Raw genomic sequence first — 19,073 nt, 5'->3', positions numbered from 1 at the left:
GAGCACATGATGTCCTAGCAGGCGAGGCAGAAAATAATTCAGAGCTTTCCATATGGTCAGGAGCTCTAAATAATTTATGTGTGCTGAACGTAGTATGCTCGGCCACACACCATTCACCACTCTGCCCTCCTGGGTGGCACCCCAGCCTGTTAGGGACGCATCTGTCATCACAACTTTCCGCATCACTACCGTTCCCAAACGGGTCCCCTGTGCGTAAAAGTCCGCGTCTCTCCAGTGGCGAAGAGCTGCCGTGCAGGCGCGCGTCACTGTCACAGAGCGGCAGATATCGCGTACCGGGCTGAAATGTAGTGACAAATCCCATTTCATGAATGCTCTCATTCGCAGAAGTCCCAGCGGCAAAACTTGGATAGCTGAAGCCATAAGACCCTGCAATCTGAGGCATGTGCGATACTGCACTCTCGCCCCCTCTCTGAACTGCGACACGCAGCTCATTAGAGAGAGGCGCTCCTGGGAGAGACGCGCTTGCATGGAGACCGAGCTCAGCTCCAAGCCCAGGAAAATCACACTCTGGCTGGGTGTAAAATTGCTTTTGGTCACATTCACCCTGAACCCGAGAGATGTGATGTGTGTAAGCACGCTGCTGGTGTCCCGCAGCACTTTCTCTTCCGATTCGGCCACGATGCGCCAATCGTCTATGTATGTCAAAATCCGCAGACCTGACATTCTCAGGGTAGCCAAGCTCGCCTCCGTACACAGACAAAAAGTCCGAGGGCTGAGTGAGAGCCCGAAAGGAAGAACAGTGAATTCGTAACATATGCCTAGATAGGCGAAACGAAGAAAGTTCCTGTGTGGCGGATAAATGCTTATGTGGAAAAAGCATCCTTGAGATCGACCGAAGTGAACCAGTCGTTCTGTTTTATGGCGCGGGCCAGAGTGCCGTGGTTTAACATTCTGAAATTGTATTTCCTCAAATGTTTGTTCAACATTCGGAGGTCCAAGATGGGGCGGAGAGAGCCGTCCTTCTTTGGGACCAGGAAATAACGGGAATAAAACCCTTGACTTATCAGGCTGGGAGGTACCACCTGAATCGCTCCCTTCATTAAGAAAGAAGAGAAGGGAGCAGGTGAAAAAAGCACGAGCGTGGGCGGCTCAGGATGCATAGAAAAAACACAGCTAACCTGGCTGAATAGACGACTGTCACGTCTAGCAGAGGCTGATCAGACGATATGTCCTGCTGAAGACACACAGTGAGCAGCGAAAATCCAACCGAACTGTGTTAAAGCAGAGATCGCGAGAAGCGAATGACAACTGAGGAACAGCAGCGCAAGCAGACCTTATATTCGCTCAGGTAAGGGGGTGGGGCCTTACCTGGCATTGGCTGCGCGCTTCTGTCTGTCTAGCCAGACTTGGTGCAATTAGATGCTTCTGCAGAGGTCAGGTATGGATGCCCTTCCCATAGGTGGATCTCGAAACGAGATGATGAAAGAGAACTCAAGACGAGAAAATAGTGCTGTCTGCATAAATGCAGTTTTAAAGTTTGAAATTATTCAAAATCTAAATTCATCACAATTTCAAAATGATCAACATAAAAATACAAATCACCTCAATAAAAATGATCGCTCACCAACCTAAAGCACAGTCCAGCGGAGAAGCTCGAGTTTCTCTGCAGATACCCGCATAATATTTAACAAGATAAACACTTGAACAAGCATTTACCTATTTTTTTCCTTAATAAAAACGTTGTAAATAACATAAACATTATGAACATATACCGACCTAATTGTTTATGTATGGTCTTTTTAATGTAATGTGAGTCTGCTTTATTGGCAGGTTTTTTGTTCGGTCTGCAAGAGCTTGTTCAAATAATCATTTTTGAGCTCACATTTTTTGTAAGTCATATAGCCTAACTGAAAAATGCCTTGCTGTATCCTGTGCATTTTGTAGTTGCAAAAATACAGACACATTTTTACTTTGTTACAACTCTGCTGCGTTCCGTTTTAATTTGCACTAAAGACGCATAAACAATTTGCTTTCAGTTATTTTCATAGTATCTTATATGTAGCATAAGCTGGCTGAACGTAGGCTAATCCTTCTCTCATTAAAGGAGAAAAGAAGCCTACCTTTCTTTCTTATTGTTGGTCGTTGTTCTGCATTTACATATAAATAAATAAAAAGTATTTAATTAAACATTTAATAAACAACAATTGTATCTACATAATAATAACCCATCAACAGAGCTTATTTAGATGTATTTGGCACTAATAATAGAAGTTGGCAATAAAACCAAACCACACCTAATGAGTCACCTAAAAACACTGCAAGGGAAATTCCTTTACAGAAACAGCTATCCACGATTAAAACAACTAACATTACATTACAGAAGCCTAAGTTCACATGTCTTTATGTGTATATGCACACAGACACATTATGCCTGCATTTTCCAAAATCTGTGTATGCAAAGGCTGTTATAATTCACAGGGTAAAAATAAGTCTATTTGGGATTCACCGCTGAAAGTCTTGTCATAATTTATGTAGGATAATAGAGTACATCATATGCCTGCTACGTATCTAGAAAAACAAATCACTTACTGTATGATAGGTCATAGGTAAGCAAAGCTTTATAAGACCATGTGAATTAGCCACCTCATAAAATTGTTACAAATTGCCATTGGATTGTGTTGGTCTGAACCAATTCTCAGGAATGCAGTTTGCCTGGTCCATAGTTGTGCTTGCTCCTTTTCTTCAAGTTCACCTGCAAGTTCACCACAAGCCACAATAGTTTAACCACAAGAGCTCTGCACAAATTTTTTTATCCCAGTATATATTTAATGAAAATATGCATCTTATAACTAGTAAGTAGTTAGCTATAGTTCTACTACTAATTAAGTAGGCCTATATAGTAACTAATTTACTATCAAGAATTACTAAGGGTAACTACACTAAAGCTACTTAATGGGTCTTTTTTAAATAACTAAAAATTTAAAGGGGTCATATTGTACGGCTAAAACGAATATTATTGTTTGTTTTAGATGTAACACAATGTGTATACACCATTTAAAGTTAAAAAAAACATTGTATTTCCACATTCCGTGCATGTTTGTATCTCCTCTTTGCCCCACCTCTCTGAAACGCGCTGATTTTTTACAAAGCTCATCGCTCTGAAAAGCGAGGTGTGCTATGATTGGCCAGTTCACCAGTGCGTAGTGATTGTTCAAATACTGCAAGCATTTCACGGAAATGTAACGCCTCTTACCATATTCGGAACATCAGGTTCAAAAGCAATTGTACTGACAGACGATACAATGAGATTTACAATTACGCCCACCTTAACTACGTGTAGATTTGGGCGGTCTTAGTCAAATCGTGTTACGAAGTTACGTAGATTCGCCGGGGTGTGGTTACACGAGGCGTTTCAGGCAAGTCTGGTTGAGCATTCGCTTTTAGATAGAATGCATCTTTTGTTCCCACACTTTCATTTGTGCAATTGTACGTGTGTAATACGTGCATGGGCAACTTATAACACACCAAAAACACAGAAAAACACGTACTTCTGCCATATGACCTATTTAAACAAACATTTTGGGATTGACAAAAACAAAGTCATGCAATATAAATATCATGAATATTATTTGACTTTCTAAACTGACTAAATACAGACACAGTAGTCGAAGTATACAGTATATAGGCTAGTTGTGAGGAAGCAATCAATATTTTTTGTAATATATTTAGTTAAACTTAAGCTAAAAAACAAATCAAATATGGCAGCATGGTAATAACCTCAATTCTCACTGGTTCTTGTATGACATTTGTATTTGTAATGACATTTAAAGTTATCGATGTGTGGCCATAATTGATTTTAACTTTAATATGTGGTGTTTTTTTTCCAATTTTCAAAATGATAATCGCTATATCAATACATAACAAAAGATAGTGGTAGTTTTAGTTTGTGGTGGTTTGACGTATGGTGGTTTGACTAGGCCTGTATGACTTTCTTCCGCATAGGCAAAAGAAGATATTTTTAATAATGTTGGTAACCGAACAATGGCGGTACCCATTCACTTCTATTGTGTGGACACAAAACTAAAGCACTGTTGTTCGGTTCCAATATTCTTTAAAATATTTTGTTTTGTGTAGAAGAAAGAAAGTCATACAGGTTTGAAATGACAAGAGGGTGAGTAAATGATAACAATTTTCATTTGTGGTGAACAATCTTTTTAATATATCCATATAGTCATACATCAAATAAAAACAAGCCACTGTAAACTGAGCTCCTCGCTCAACAAAGCAATAAAACAACCAGGCAGAACTGTGCCTTTCTGTTGCCTGGAGACAGGAAAACAAAGCTATCCTCACGTCTGTTATAACAATCTCATAAAAGCAGCAACAAACCGTACTCTCTACTCAGAGGAAATTAAGTAAGTCAGGTTTACTCTGCTGGTTTATACTTACAGGGTTTCTAATAGAAGCCTGTGAATTATTTAGCTACACGGAAGGACTCCTAACATGAGAACACAGTCTATGACACTTTTAAATGTGACTGTCTTTGGCTTTAAACTGGACTGAGAGATAGAGACCCAATCACAGCAGGTAAGAAAATACATTTCCAAAAGTCAAACATTACTGATTTAATGTTGTTTTATTGAATTGGGAAACCATGCATTGTTATACACTTTAAAAGGTTTGCTGTATCCTATATATCAGCAACAAGCAAGCCAAAAGTTTTTACCAGGTGGTATTGCTGAGCTTTGGAGCATGTTTAGTCAACCAGCTAATAAAGCTTATTAACTATGCTAGTCATTTCAAATGACAAGTATAAGGCTTCACATGTTTTTTTTAAACAAAATGTACTGATTCGTACTGTAACATTAAACAAATGTTTTTTTTTTAGGGGACAACAATCATTGCTTAGTTGCTAATGTATATCTATCAGTTTGTTGTCATTAGCTTTTCTAGTTGTATTTTTTATTTTTATTATTTCTTAAATATTGCACACTGTTTTTATATGTATTACTTTCTATACATTGCACAGGGGATGTAACTGGGGATGATTTTTGTAAATATGTTGTTTTGAATGCTGCTTTAATAATCAGCTTTTCTGGTCAACATCGTGGCTAGACCAGCAGCAAACTAGCACAAATGATCATACACCAGCTTGAACCAGTATAGACATTCATGCTTGCACTTTTATGTATGTACAGTATTGTTATATAATGTCAATCTTTTCCATAGACGCAATGGTTAAGGGGAAGAAGAAATCAAATGAACCGTCAGGTAAAAAAATCACACTCAAAATGGCCAAAAATGCATTGAAGGTAACCATAGATGGAAAACGTCGTCTCGACCTCAGCAACATGGAGATTGCCACCTTTCCAAAGTGTATCCTGAAACTTTGCGACGTGGATGAACTGGATCTTAGTCGCAACCAGCTCAAGAAGATCCCAGACACCATTGACCAGTTTGTGAAACTTCGCTGGCTGGACCTGCACAGCAATCACATTGAGCAGATACCTGCATCTATGGGCCGTTTGCATAATCTCTACAGTCTCAATTTGTGCAACAATCATCTGACCACACCTGGCCTACCCCACGAGCTGGGGCTTCTGAGGAACCTACGCATCCTCAACCTAGGAATGAACCGCATAGAGACCCTAGCTCCCTCCATGGCTGCGCTCAAAGAACTTCGAGAACTGGGGCTCTTCAACAACTTCCTAACACATTTGCCAAAGTTCCTCCAGAACCTCCCAAAGTTGCAAAAGGTGAACATCAAATCCAACCCCATTCCCACAGATGACTTAGAAGTGGACCACATCCAGAGAGTCGAATGTCTTTATCTAGTGAGAGAAGAGTGTCTGTGTGCTGACTGCTTAAAAATGTGTAAGAAGGAAAGAGAGAGGTTAGAGAGTCGAATAAGTGCAGCTTCTAAGCAAAAGAAGTCCATCTTTGCAGGTCTCCTTACGCCAAATTCTGTGGCACAAGACAACCAGGCAGTGTGGAGGTGAATGACAGACATCAAAGTGCTTTTGCATTGAACATTGCAATACTATTAGCACCAGAATTGATTGTCATATTGAAATCACAATAAACAGACAAAATATCTGAATAAAGGTTTAATTTATTTGAGTGCAAATATGTGTTCAGTCAATGTAACAGAGAGATTGTGTTTTTGATTTTCATGTACACATGACAACGTGACAACAATCTGCATTTACACAGATCCATGAAAACAAGTTAAACCGCTGTATTATGTATACCAGGCCACTAGTTGGCGATGTCACTTTGTGAAGAAACACGATGCACCTGTGCAGTAATTGTAAATAATAGCTGTGTTTCGTTTCGGAAGGCTGCATCCTCTGGAGGTCACTTTTGAAGGCTGCTACGTCACCGAGACTGTCTCTTTTCATAAAAGCAGGTAGAACACTCTGAATGCACCCTTCACAGGAATTCAGAGGATAACCCACAATTATTTGAGTCACCCATTGTCTTTTATTTGAATAAACAGCAGCACATTCAATCAAATGTAACAGATTACAGTTAACAGTTAACAAATAAACAGTTCACAATTTGTGTTACGTATTTTTACCTCAGCAAGCATAGTAAATGAGATTAAAAGTGTTTAGTGATTTTCTTTAACGTTTAAAACAGTAAGGCAAGAAATGGTAAATTTGTTTAACTCTTCTGGCATTGTTTAAGATGTCAAAATCATTTTAATGAATTTGACAGGTGTGAGAGCGCAATGTGTTGCCATAGCAAAGTGGTACTTCCTGTTTCCTTTCCAGCCAGTATGTCCTGCGAAGGACATCTCGTTTAATTATAAATTGAGGATCCTCTGTGTACCGTATCCTCTGAAGGAGAAGACCTCTGGAGGACGCAGCCTTCTGAAATAGTACACATCTTTCTGAAATGAGACACAGCTAATATGTTTCCGCTGGTCGTAGGGGTGCAAAATCTACTCTTTGCTGGAGAAACTTGAATGATTATGTTGCGTAGCACAAACATACACACTCAAAAAATGATTTTATGATACTGTTCACTTTATTTAAACAATTAATTTTGTTTTAACACCATTGTATTAGGTTTTATGTTCAAACACAATTGCATTGTGTTAAACAGACTAAAAACAGTAATGCTTTGGCTTAACTAAATGTTTACATTTTATATTAACATGTTTCAATCAAGTAGATCAAAATCATATTTGGTGCTTGTTCAATTTACTCAAATGAATCAAGTTAACACAACATAAATTAATTTAGTTAATTAAAGTAGCGTTATTAACTAGGGACAAGGTTTCCACTTCCCATCATGCTTTGCACGGGGCTGAATAGGAAGAGTAAAAGTTGCAATAAATGTTATTTTATACATATTTTATCAAAATGATGAAACGGGGATATTTGTTCATGTTTAATACTCTTTTATGTTTGTATTTAAAAGAGTTTCTGGTATGTTAATGCTTTTGGGGGGTTACCATTGTGGTAAAGTGTAGAGCATGTGCTTGGGTTGAGGACCTACTAACCAGATTTAAAATTGCTTAAATAAAAAAGCAAGTACTTGGGGTATGCCGAAAGTTTAAGAAAACCAACTTCTGGCTAACAATACGAGCTTTATTTAGCTTATTTAGTGTGTTAAAAATAACTGCTAATATCTTACCTTGAACTAACTTAATTCAATTATGGGCAGTGGTTCCACATAATGGAAAAATGTTATCTCTACTTTTAGATACTTAAATACTTTTAGTAGGATGAACTTATTTGATTCAAGTTATTTGGACATTATTTGGACATGGTTGTTTAAGTTTACTCAGTTCAGTTTAGTTCATCATACATTAAGCATTTGAGTAGAGATAACATATTTCTGTTGTGTGGAACCACTGTCCATAATTTAATTAAGTTCGTTAAAGTATCATTTTTTTCAGTGCAGTCCTCTAGGACATCATTATTGTTTTGGGAATACTCGCGCATGCCTATACTGAACACTTAATACGCATGCACATGACGTCAGCGTGTGTCTCAGTTTACACAGAGATGACAATGTCGTGTAAATATGGGATCAGAATTGTTGCATTATTCTGAATAAATAAACTATGATCCGCAAATAAATATAGAGAGTTTCATTTGTGGATCGCTTTCTGCACATTTGTGGATCGATTTCTGTGCATTTGTGAATCGCTGCACACATTTGTGGATCAGTGCACACATTTGTGGATGGCTCTCTGTGCATTTGTGGATTTTGAAACATTTCTAAGGTCAAGACGTGCGCACAATCCACAAATAGGTGGAGTCTATGGGATTCCTTTTGTGCCAATAAAAATGAACGCAAACTTTTAAAAAACGAACAAAAATATACAATGAGAAAGAAAAAAAACACTTTGATAATGAAAACAATAAACTCAATTGCAAGAATGTGACATGATTTTCAAATAAACTGCTATTTTTCTTAAAAATTTTCTAAGTTTCGTTTTTGCAAATAATAGTTTTGAATTTGCTGCTAGATTTTTCATTTGCGCTTTCCGAGTTTTCGTTTACGCTTCTCAATTTTTCGTTCGCCTTTCTGGCACAAATCTCACGTGTAGGCAGGACTTATGGCCGCTTTACGCTGATTGGCTAGTGAGTTTTTGATTGATAGCTCCCTGACAAGGAAGTCGATACTTTAAGACCCACAAACGTTCTTTATAAAAATTGTATACATGTCTAATATATTAAATGTATATGCACCCACAAACGCTCGAAGCCAGCGCGCATAGTGGGGCAGCTAGCAGCGAGTGTGCACTAAGCACACTGTGGGTAAAAGCACCAACAGCAAACGCTGGGAGTGAGCGCAAACAGTGGAGGCATAGCAGGCAAAAACACAGGCAGTGAGCGCACACATCCCGGGCAGCTGCCTAAGATTGCAGCGGTATGAGCTTGGCTATGCTGCAGCAACAACAAACGATCAACCCATGTAGTCTTGTGGGCGTGGTTGCAATTTGAAAAATGTAAATCCTTTTTATTGCAATGTAAGAAGTTCCACTCTCCAAAACAGCATGTTTGGAGTTTGATTGGATAATAAGAACAAATATCTGGCCATTGTGGCCAAAGCGCTCCGTTTGACTTTTCCGAGATTCAATTCAATTCAATTTTATTTATATAGCGCTTTTCACAATGTGCATTGTTCCAAAGCAGCTTTACAGGAGCAAATAAGAAAAACACAGAAAGGTAAAACACAGCACAGTGCATGGTGTTTACAGACCAAGCAAGATCATTATAATAAATAATTTCTAATAAATAAATGAATAAATAAATAAATGCAGTCTCCCGGTGAGCAAGCCAACACTGCACTGCTCTGCTGTGGCGAGGAACCCAAACTCCAATGCTGAATAATGGAGGAAAAAAAAACTCGGGAGAAACCAGGCTCAGCCGGGAGGGCCAGATCTCCTCTGACATGTCATAGCTGCACTCAGTGACCCCGACCAAAGCCACCGAGCAACGTCCACGAAGAACAGGGAGAGCCCACGAGCTGCGACCAAGGAAGCCCCACCCGCCGAAACCGTGCAGGTCCAACCCGGTCCCATTCCGTGATCAACAACAGACAACAGAGGGACAACCAGGGAAAAGTAGTAATGGCATAATTAACTTTATTCCTCTGTTGTCCAACATCGACCACAAAACAAGACCAACCAGACCAGACCCACACAGTCCCAACAAATGAAACGCCCCTAACCACAACCAACAAGCCCCCCCACTCCCTACAACACCCACCCAGGTACCTCCAATCAAAGTCACTGAGTGCAGCCATAACTTCAAACTGCTGTCGTGTGATGTAAGTTTAGCATTAAATACCAAGTATTGTAAATTTAGCATTTATGTGACAGGCAGTCCGTCTTTGCTCTCGGTTGGGGATGGAATTGTCTGAGCTGGGCCGGCCAGATGGTCGCCTTTTTCTTGGGTGGTGATGGAATTGCCTTGGATGGAGCTGGATGGTCAGTCAGTCCGCAGGCTCTCGCAGGAGGATGGCACGGGATTTTCCGATGTAGCTGGCGTAATCTCTAGTTGTGGATGGGCATATGACGTTCATCTGGGCCTGGCGGAATCTCTCCCTACCTCGGGATGGGCATCCCGAGGCGAGGGCAGAAACAGAAAGAGAATAATTAGCGTAGCTGCTGTTCATTAGCTATGTATTAGTGAATGCTTGGCTGAAAAGATGTGTCTTTAATCTAGATTTAAATTGGGAGAGTGTGTCTGACCCTCGAATAGTATCGGGGAGGCTATTCCAGAGTTTAGGTGCTACGTATGAGAAAGCTCTACCCCCTTTGGTGGATTTAGTTATTCTAGGTGTTATCAAAAGTCTGGAGTTTTGAGATCTTAGAGAGCGTGATGGGTTGTAGTGTGGTAGAAGCTCTGTTATGTAGGTAGGGGCTAAACCGTTTAAGGCTTTATAAGTAATTAAAAGAACTTTAAAGTCAATACGATACTTAATGGGTAACCAGTGAAGGGTTGATAACATTGGGGTTATGTGATCGTATTTTCTGGACCTGGTTAGAACTCTGGCAGCTGCATTCTGAACTAACTGTAGTTTGTTTATTGATGCTGCAGGACAACCACTAAGCAGTGCATTACAGTAGTCAAGTCTTGAGGTCACAAATGCATGAATAAGCTTCTCTGCATCAGCCACACATAAAATATTTCGCAATTTGGCAACATTTCTAAGGTGGAAGAAGGCTGTTTTTGTGACATTTGAGATGTGATTTTTAAATGACAGGTTGCTGTCTAATATAACGCCAAGGTCTTTAACTGTATTTGTTGGAGTAACAGTGCAGCCTTCAATTTGCAGGTCATAATCCGAAATATTCTGCTCACGTGTCTTTGGTCCGATAAGTAATATTTCTGTTTTATTAGAATTTAAAAGAAGGAAATTACAAGTCATCCAATGCTTTATATCGTCGATGCACTCTGCCAATTTGGATAGTTGGAAGGAATCATCTGGTCTTGATGAGATATATAGCTGAGTATCATCTGCATAACAGTGGAAGCTAATTCCATGTTTTCTAATAATGTTTCCAAGGGGCAGCATGTATATGGAGAATAGCAAGGGTCCTAAAACCGATCCCTGAGGTAATCCATAATTTACTTGCGTTAGATTTGATGATTCCCCATTTAAATGGACAAATTGATGTCTGTCTGATAAGTAAGATCTGAACCATTGTAGTGCCTGTCCCTGAATACCGGTATAATTGTGTAAGCGATCTAGAAGTATTTTATGGTCTACAGTATCGAACGCAGCACTAAGGTCGAGCAGGACTAGGAGTGAGATGTTACCTTTATCTGATGCTATAAGCAGGTCGTTTGTAATTTTAACGAGCGCAGTTTCAGTACTATGATGCGGTCTAAAGCCTGACTGGAATTTTTCGTGTATGTCATTATTTTGTAAGAAAGAGCACAACTGAGTGGACACTACTTTTTCTAGTATTTTAGACAGGTAAGGGAGATTTGAAATCGGTCTATAGTTTCCTAGTTCATTGGGGTCTAAGTTTGGTTTCTTGATAAGAGGCTTAATGACGGCCAGTTTAAAGGCTCCTGGGACATGGCCTAGATTAATTGACGAGTTGATAATGTTATAAATGGGCTCAATTGCAACGGGTAATAACTCTTTTAATAATTTAGTTGGTATGGGGTCTAATAAGCAAGTTGTAGGTTTAGATGTTGCAATAAGTTTAATTAAATCTTCCTGTTTTATAGGTGAAAAACACTGTAGCCTTTCTTTTGGGGCGATGGTTGGTACTAATTTATAGGACAGACTTGGAGGTTGAGTTTTTACTATTTTGTCTCGTATGTTTTCGATTTTCTCTGTAAAAAAATTCATGAAATCATTGCTACCAAGGTGCGGCGGAATACCCAGGTCAGGTGAAGTCTGTTTATTTGTTAGTTTAGCAACTGTACTAAATAAAAACCTTGGATTGTTTTTGTTAGTTTCTATGAGGTTACGGAGGTGCTCAGCCTTTGCTGCTTTTAGTGCCTTTTTATAACAGTTTGCACTCTCTTTCCACGCAATTTTAAAGACCTCTAATTGGGTTTGTTTCCATTTGCGCTCCAGTTTACGTGTTTCTCTTTTAAGGGCGCGAGTGGTGCTATTGTACCATGGTGCTGCGTTTTTCTCATTAATCTTTTTTGACTTCATAGGTGCGACAGCTTCTAATGTATTAGAGAAAATAGTGCCCAATTTGCTGGTCATGTCATCGAGCGATTCTGTATTTATTGGTATGGTTATTAAAGGAGTCAGATCTGGCAAGCTCTTTGCGAAACTATCTTTAGTAGTCGAGGTAATTGTTCTACCCTGTCGATAACGAGTTAAACGGCTGATTTCTGCAGTGCGCAGTGTACATGTTATAAGATAGTGATCAGTGACATCGTCGCTTTGAGGTATAATATCTATATTGGTTAGATCGGCTCCGTGAGATATAATCAAGTCTAGTGTATGATTAAATCGATGAGTGGGTCCATTGATGTGTTGTGTTACTCCAAAAGAGTGTAGTAGCTCTGTAAACGCCACTGCTAATGCATCGTTAGCACTATCTACGTGGATATTAAAGTCTCCGACAATTAGTACTTTATCAACGTTAACCAATAGGTCCGATAGGAAGTCCGCAAACTCTTTCAGAAAATCAGTGTAGGGACCAGGAGGTCTGTACACTGTAGCCAACGTACAAGAAAGCAATGGTTTTTTACTGTCAATTGGAACAATTATGTTCAACGCAAGCACTTCAAATGATTTAAATTTATGCTCCGTTCTCTGAGTTACAGTAAGAAAGTCTCTAAAGATTGTTGCGACACCGCCACCTCGACCAACCGGACGTGGCTCATGCATATAACAGTAGCTTGGTGGTGTACACTCATTTAGACCGTAATAATCATTTGGTTTAAGACAGGTTTCGGTAAGGCAAAGTATATCAAAACTGTTGTCTGTGATCATTTCATTTACAATAACTGCTTTTGAATTTAGTGATCTAATATTAAGTAGGCCGAACTTTACGAGTTTGTTTTGGTCGTTTATTACATTGTCCTCAGGTTTAATCACGATTAGATTTTTTTCTCTGAGATTTGGCTATTTTGTTATTTTGTAGTATTATTCGGGGGACAGACACAGTCTCTATGCATTTGGAAGCAGTAACATTTCTAACAGATGAGTGGGAGGAACACAGACTATGGTTGAAGTTTTGACTTACCACTGGGAGACGTAGTCAAGCGGTGCGTAGCGTCTTTGAGATGTTGTCAGACAGAAGAACCGCTCCGATGCTGCTGGGGTGCAGGCCGTCAGGGCGGAAGAGCCTAGGTCGCTCCCAGAACAGATCAAAATTATCAACAAAGAGCAGCTTCTGTTCAATACACCATGACATCAACCATTTATTTAGAACGAATAGTCTACTGAACTTTTCATTCCATCGTCGGTAGGTAGGAAGCGGCCCTGATACGATGATCCTCGCCGTGGGCGATGCGTTGCGTACCGTCTCGGATCAGACTCCTGAAGTCCCTCTTCAGGATCTCCGACTGCCTCATCCTGACGTCATTCACCCTCGCGTGCAGCACTACAGCTCCGACGTTAGCATCGTCGTTCAGGATCGCAGGTACCTGCGCAGAGACATCAAGAACACGGGCGCCAGGAAAACAATGAGTGCGCACCTTACCTTTAGTGGAGGAAGCGCGTACGTTCCGGACGATTGAGTCTCCGATGACCACAGCGTTGCATTCCGTCTCACAGAGGGCGGCAAAGCGGTTCCTGGTCGGGATCTCGAAGACCGGTGGCGGCGGTTGGGTCATAGCTCCAGTCCTAGCTCGCGCCTTTCGCCGTGGGTGTGCCGGTGCAGGAGTGAAGTTCATTTGGGCTGACCATGTTCTCGAAGCCTGGGCTCTGTGCAGAGAAACACGCGGAGTAGAAGTGGAAGGAGTATTAAAATCGCGATGAAAACTTACCGCGGATTTACGAGCGTCAGCTCTAGATGTTTCCAACGCCGTTTTTCGTTCTCGCAGCCGTGTCTGCTTCTCTAGTAAATCCTGGATCTTCTTCTCCGCAGCCAACAGTTCCGACTGAAGTGCGATCGTTTCCTCATCTGCACACAGAGGTACAAACACATCTGAAACATTAGCCATTACTGATGTAATAATGAGAACAGTGTGTTAAGCAGTAAGCAGGCAGGCTGGGAATGCTAACAGCCTGAGGCTAATAGCGAGTGATCCGATAAAAATAAATTATCTGTGCGTTTAAGGACGATTTTTGGTATGGGATATATTTAAGGATATGTTTTACCCTCGGAGAATAACAATTTAAAACACAAGTCTTAAGATATAACAAGAATAAACGATGTATTAAGAATAAGTTTGAAAGAGCTCCGACTCAAACCACGCGCTCTCAGCAAACAGGAAGTGACGTCAAGTACCAGTGCAAGGTTGAAAGATCTTCTACTCTTCCCTGTGGACGACCTCTGACCTACTTTCTGTACGATCTGAATTTCTGCGTTTTGAATTTTAGAAAATTGAATTTGATGTTCCGAATTTCTTCTTCATCTTGAAAACGTGAGGCTGTATTAAAAAAAAAACTGGATATTTGCAATCTAAGAATTCAGAGCAAAAAATATGTTGTTTGAAAATGCATGCCTATAAAACTCTGCCTTAAAAAAAACAATTGTGTTAAATTTCAAATGTTCAATATTCAAGTAAAAAAAATTCAAATTCGAAATCAAAATCTAATTCAAAACTATTTTAACTCCCATATAATATTCAGTTTTGTTAAAAAACACTTGTCAATAATTCAGATTTACGAAATTCAAATTCAGATTGTTTTGTCATATCTCTGGCTCCATAGATGCGATGTACAGTCGCCTTATTATTGTTTTCCCTGTTTGCTGTTTCAAAGTCTTGGCACCGAAACGTTGTGGACAACAACAGGGGTTTGCGATTTAAAACATCTCTCTGATAAGTGCAAGGACATGAAAGTAGCCGCAGCCATCTTGACAACGCTATGAGGCTCCAGTTTTTTGGGAAGCTTAGCATTGCTGAACAGCTAGATGAAGGCTACAGGATTGGCATTAGAAGGCACAATGAAGAGGTCACAAAAAATCGACACTCCTGTCTAGAATAATAGACTGTGTAAAATTTTGTGGCGCATTTGAGCTGGCTTTGCGTGGCCACAATGAGAGCGAGAGCTCAGATAACCCCGGGATATTCCGTGGCTTGGTCGACTTTGTTGCTTCTCTTGATGGAGTTTTGAAAGAGCACCTCGAGAATGCCTCTGTGTTTAAGGGAACGTCGAAAACCGTGCAGAACGAGCTGTTGAACTGTATGTTGTCTGTTATGAGGGAACAAATAATCCAAGAAGCACAAAACAGCGATTTTCTATCAATCCAGGCCGACGAGACCACTGATATTGCCACACAGTGCCAACTTGTGCTTGTGCTGCGCTACATTGATGGCAAAAGCAACGTACAGGAGAGGTTTTTTGCTTTTATTCATCTGCATTCAACTACAGCTGATTCCATCGCTACAGCACTAAAATAGCATCTTACTGTCATCCTTCCAGAGGATCAGAAGAGTAAACTCATCTCCAAGAGTATGATGGAGCCAGCGTGATGAGAGGTGCCAGTGCAGGTGTTCAAAGGAAGATTCAAGATGTGTACCCAAATGCCCATTACATCCACTGCTATGCCCACCAGCTCAATCTAATAATGCAAAAGGCCACTTCTCACAAACCCAAAGTTAGATGGAACTTCCACAGCCATGCCATCAATACAGTGTTTGAGCACAGAGAGGGCCTCATTTGCTGTTTTGAAACTATTCGAGACTCAGGTGACTTTGACCCTGTTACCACCAGAGAGGCAGGAGGCTTTGCCATGCTGCTGGAGGATCAGGATTTTAATTATTTTCTGCAACTTTTCCACAACATCATGCCACACGTGGACATCCTCTATGCCAAACTCCAGAAGAAGGACATAGATTAATTCACATTAAGGGGAGCATCCAGCAGTTCCAGCAGGATATACAGAAGATCAGGTAGCAGCTGTATTCCTTCTTATGAATTTGTTATTATTATTATTGTTAGTAGTCAAACATTTTCTTAATCCTTTGCAGAAATTCTCTCCATTCTCTGGTTAACCAAAGCAGTGAAGGAGCTTCTCAACCAAAGAGACGGCGGTTGCTTAGTCCCGAGGTCCATGAACGGATTGCAACAGAGGTAAGTTTATTGTAGTCCTTGTTACCCTGCAGTTTTTTATAGAAAAGCTATCAAAGGAAGCTATCAAAAAGAAAGTAAATAACAAGTTAAACGGCATGGTTTTATTTACCCTCTTTGGGTACTAAATGTGTTCTCATGTCTTTACTACATTTATTTGCAATGCATATTTTACTACAAGTCAATCTATTTAACCATTTTCATAGTCTTTAAATTGTGATCTAAATAGATTTGTTATTCTTAGGTTTCCTCTAGTGGTGTGCCCTCTTTATCTGATTGATATGAAAATGGCTGATAATAAAACAAATGCTATTAGCGCCCTAAGCATCAGAAGTTCATGAAACTTGGCATGTTTGTCTAGTCCATTTGTATGAAGTTTGGATAAATCAGGGATTCAAACACTGAAACTGGTCTCCGTCTCTCTATGACTTAAAACTGATCATTTTAAATGTTGCAGTTGAAATTGACATTTTGTCATCACTACATAATTTTTGTTTTTGTCCTTCACTCTGTAGGTATGTGACACCATACTCCAACACACCATGGAACGGTTCTGCTTCACAAGCCACCTCGTTAGTGCCACCTTGCTGCAAGCAGACAGGTTTGAACAGTACACAGTGGCGTTTCCTGAAGATGCACTGAGTAGGACTTTGAAGACCTATCCAGTGCTCAATGGGAGTAAGACAGAGCTTAGTCTCATCTACTACAAGGAAGAGTTCAGAACCTGTTGTGGTGCTGTGGACCTACTGAAGCTGTTTAAGGAGAACAATCTTGAATAAGTCTTTTCAGAGACTGTCACTCTCCTAAAGATCCTCATCACCACACCCATGACCACAGCAGAGGCTGAGAGGTGTTTCTCAACTTTGAAAAGAGTTAAGACTTTTCTGAGAAATAGCATGACCCAGGAGAGGCTAAATGCATTGGCCATGCTGTCAATGGAGAAGAGAATGGTGACTGAGATAACTGACTTTAACCAGAAGGTCATTGAGAAATTTGCAAGTCAGAAAGAAAGGAGAGCAAAATTTATTTTCAAAGAGTGTTAATGGCCAATGATTAGGTAACTATAGTGTGTTGTGTTTTCTTTTTTAATGATTACCTTGATTACTTCATTACTGATAATAAACCCACATTCAATTCAAATTCACGGATTCATAGTAAATTTATTTGCATGTATTAACATGGACTGTAATAATGATACGTCACCTGATTAATGGCTATTTATAGTCCTGCATTACTGACAGTTGGATTTTCAGTTTGTTTGCGCCCCCCCCAAATATTTTTAGCACCAGCCTCCACTGCTATAGCGATACGATATATAGCTAATATGAGTATTAAGCGCCAGGCGCTGGACAGCGTTTTTTCAACCAAGGTGCTTTGGTCGCAATTATAAGCTGCATGGGAAAAAAATAAGCGCCAGCACTGAGCCCGTGGAAAAAAACAAGGGGGCATAGCCCGGTCACTTCAGTGACTGTGCCTTTTCACAGGGCTTGACATTAAGCATTGTCATGTGGTTGTCCTTCGGACAAGTAAACTTGTCATTCACTTGTCTGAGTACAAAAATTACTTGTCCAACGATAAAAAAATTATATTTCATTTGAATTCTCAATATAATTGTTCCGGATCTAGATTGGTAAAGTTTGCTTCTAAGCATTTGAACTAGTGTCCACTTTGGCCGCCTGAATTTGGTTATAGGCCTACTCTCTGTGACTGCTATAAAACAAAGGCAAGCAGTAATTATTATTAGTGTTAAGGCTGTAGGTTAACTTTTTTTGCACATAGCACTGGTGCTAGAAAGGTTTAAAGTTTGGTAGCACAGGCCAAACTGTAGGAGTATAAATCGTCTGTTGTCATGATTAAAAAAAAATATGCAAGTGCAGTTCATCATGAATAGACAGGTAACTGACAAAAGACATTAATGTTACATACAGATGAATAAATTAGGGCCGTATCATTTTTAGATTACCTAAATTTGTTTGAATATTTCTTAGTTGTGTATTTTTCCTTTTTAACTATACAACAGTGGTATATTTGTTCACATTAATTACTGTAGTATACTATAGTAAACTGCAGTAAAATTCTTAGATACTATAGTGTTTTTGAACTTTACTATAGTATACAGTGTAGTGTGGGAATATTTTTTAGATAAAAGTATGATTTAAATATCAATATAATCAATAAGTGTTTTCTTTCATTTGTTTCATTAAGCTGTGTGTTTTTGTCATGTGCTTTCTATTTCACTCAGTGGAAAGTTCCTGGGCAAACAAAGAAAACAGAGAAAGTTGGGGGTTGGAGTCGTAAATTATCTAGATAAACACACACACATATAAAGAGTCACAAAGAAAAATAAATGTTATGAATCAATCCACTGTCATATGTTCTAAGTATAATCATGAGTTGTGATGTGTTTTAATGAATCATAGGATTAAGAAACAACGCTATATAATTAAAAACATTAGATGATTAAGTGTTTTCTTTTTACTAAAAGAATGTTAAGAATGTTGGTGTGTTGTCCGGCCACAATAAACTGTTTTTAGGAGACCACTCCTTGGGGGAGGGTGCCCCTGGAGAACATTCCTCAATACTAGAGACCGACCACAGGATGTATGTTTTGAGAAGGTTTTATTTTTCAGGAACTACGCAGATAAACGTGGCGTATGGTGATTGGTGGAAAGGGAGCAAAAAGCAGAGGAGGAGTCAGAAGATAGAGCGACGTCACATACTTTATAAATATGGGTGTATTTGAATATTTTGGTTGTTGGCTTGTGGTGGAGAGCGTGGTGATTTACTGGCAACCCAAAGCTTTGTTACCTTTTTACATCTGATAATAAAACTTCTGCTTAATTTTGGAGAAACGTCTCTTGCAAATTTTTGAACATGCAGGACTGCCTATAAAGTCCAACAATATCAATTCACTACAAGGGCAC

General features: G+C 39.6%; 2 protein-coding genes and 1 long non-coding RNA gene across 4 annotated transcripts; 2 read left to right on the top strand and 1 right to left on the bottom strand.

The window, feature by feature from the left end:
• Nucleotides 1-1,099: 1,099 nt before the first annotated feature.
• lrrc18b (leucine rich repeat containing 18b) lies at nucleotides 1,100-6,088 on the top strand. Its single transcript, XM_057328927.1, has 2 exons — nucleotides 1,100-4,548; nucleotides 5,191-6,088. The coding sequence occupies exon 2, from the start codon at nucleotides 5,196-5,198 to the stop codon at nucleotides 5,958-5,960; it is 765 nt and encodes a 254-aa protein (XP_057184910.1). The 5' UTR covers nucleotides 1,100-4,548; nucleotides 5,191-5,195; the 3' UTR covers nucleotides 5,961-6,088.
• Nucleotides 6,089-6,200: 112 nt separating this feature from the next.
• LOC130551356 (uncharacterized) lies at nucleotides 6,201-14,189 on the bottom strand. 2 transcript variants are annotated; one of them, XM_057328928.1, is made up of 2 exons: nucleotides 13,154-14,189; nucleotides 6,201-10,030 (listed from the first exon to the last, which is right to left on the bottom strand). In XM_057328928.1, the coding sequence occupies exon 1, from the start codon at nucleotides 14,073-14,075 to the stop codon at nucleotides 13,362-13,364; it is 714 nt and encodes a 237-aa protein (XP_057184911.1). In that variant the 5' UTR covers nucleotides 14,076-14,189; the 3' UTR covers nucleotides 6,201-10,030; nucleotides 13,154-13,361. The 2 variants fall into 2 exon arrangements, with proteins under 2 accessions (XP_057184911.1, XP_057184913.1); XM_057328930.1 differs by having other exon boundaries at nucleotides 6,201-10,014.
• An 869-nt stretch (nucleotides 14,190-15,058) lies between these two features.
• LOC130551354 (uncharacterized) lies at nucleotides 15,059-17,214 on the top strand. Its single transcript, XR_008962588.1, has 3 exons — nucleotides 15,059-15,971; nucleotides 16,050-16,152; nucleotides 16,665-17,214. It is a non-coding gene; the product is annotated as an uncharacterized LOC130551354 (long non-coding RNA).
• The last annotated feature ends 1,859 nt before the right edge of the window (nucleotides 17,215-19,073 follow it).

Source organism: Triplophysa rosa, unplaced genomic scaffold, assembly GCF_024868665.1.
Source record: "Triplophysa rosa unplaced genomic scaffold, Trosa_1v2 scaffold99_ERROPOS33192, whole genome shotgun sequence".
Lineage (NCBI taxonomy): Eukaryota > Metazoa > Chordata > Actinopteri > Cypriniformes > Nemacheilidae > Triplophysa > Triplophysa rosa.
Note: the sequence above shows the minus strand (reverse complement) of the source record. Positions and strands in the feature narration are given on the sequence as shown.

Coding starts and splice junctions, on each gene's coding strand:
- lrrc18b (XM_057328927.1), top strand. CDS start 5,196: ATGGTTAAGGGGAAGAAGAAATCAAATGAACCGTCAGGTAAAAAAATC.
- LOC130551356 (XM_057328928.1), bottom strand. CDS start 14,075: ATGGCTAATGTTTCAGATGTGTTTGTACCTCTGTGTGCAGATGAGGAA.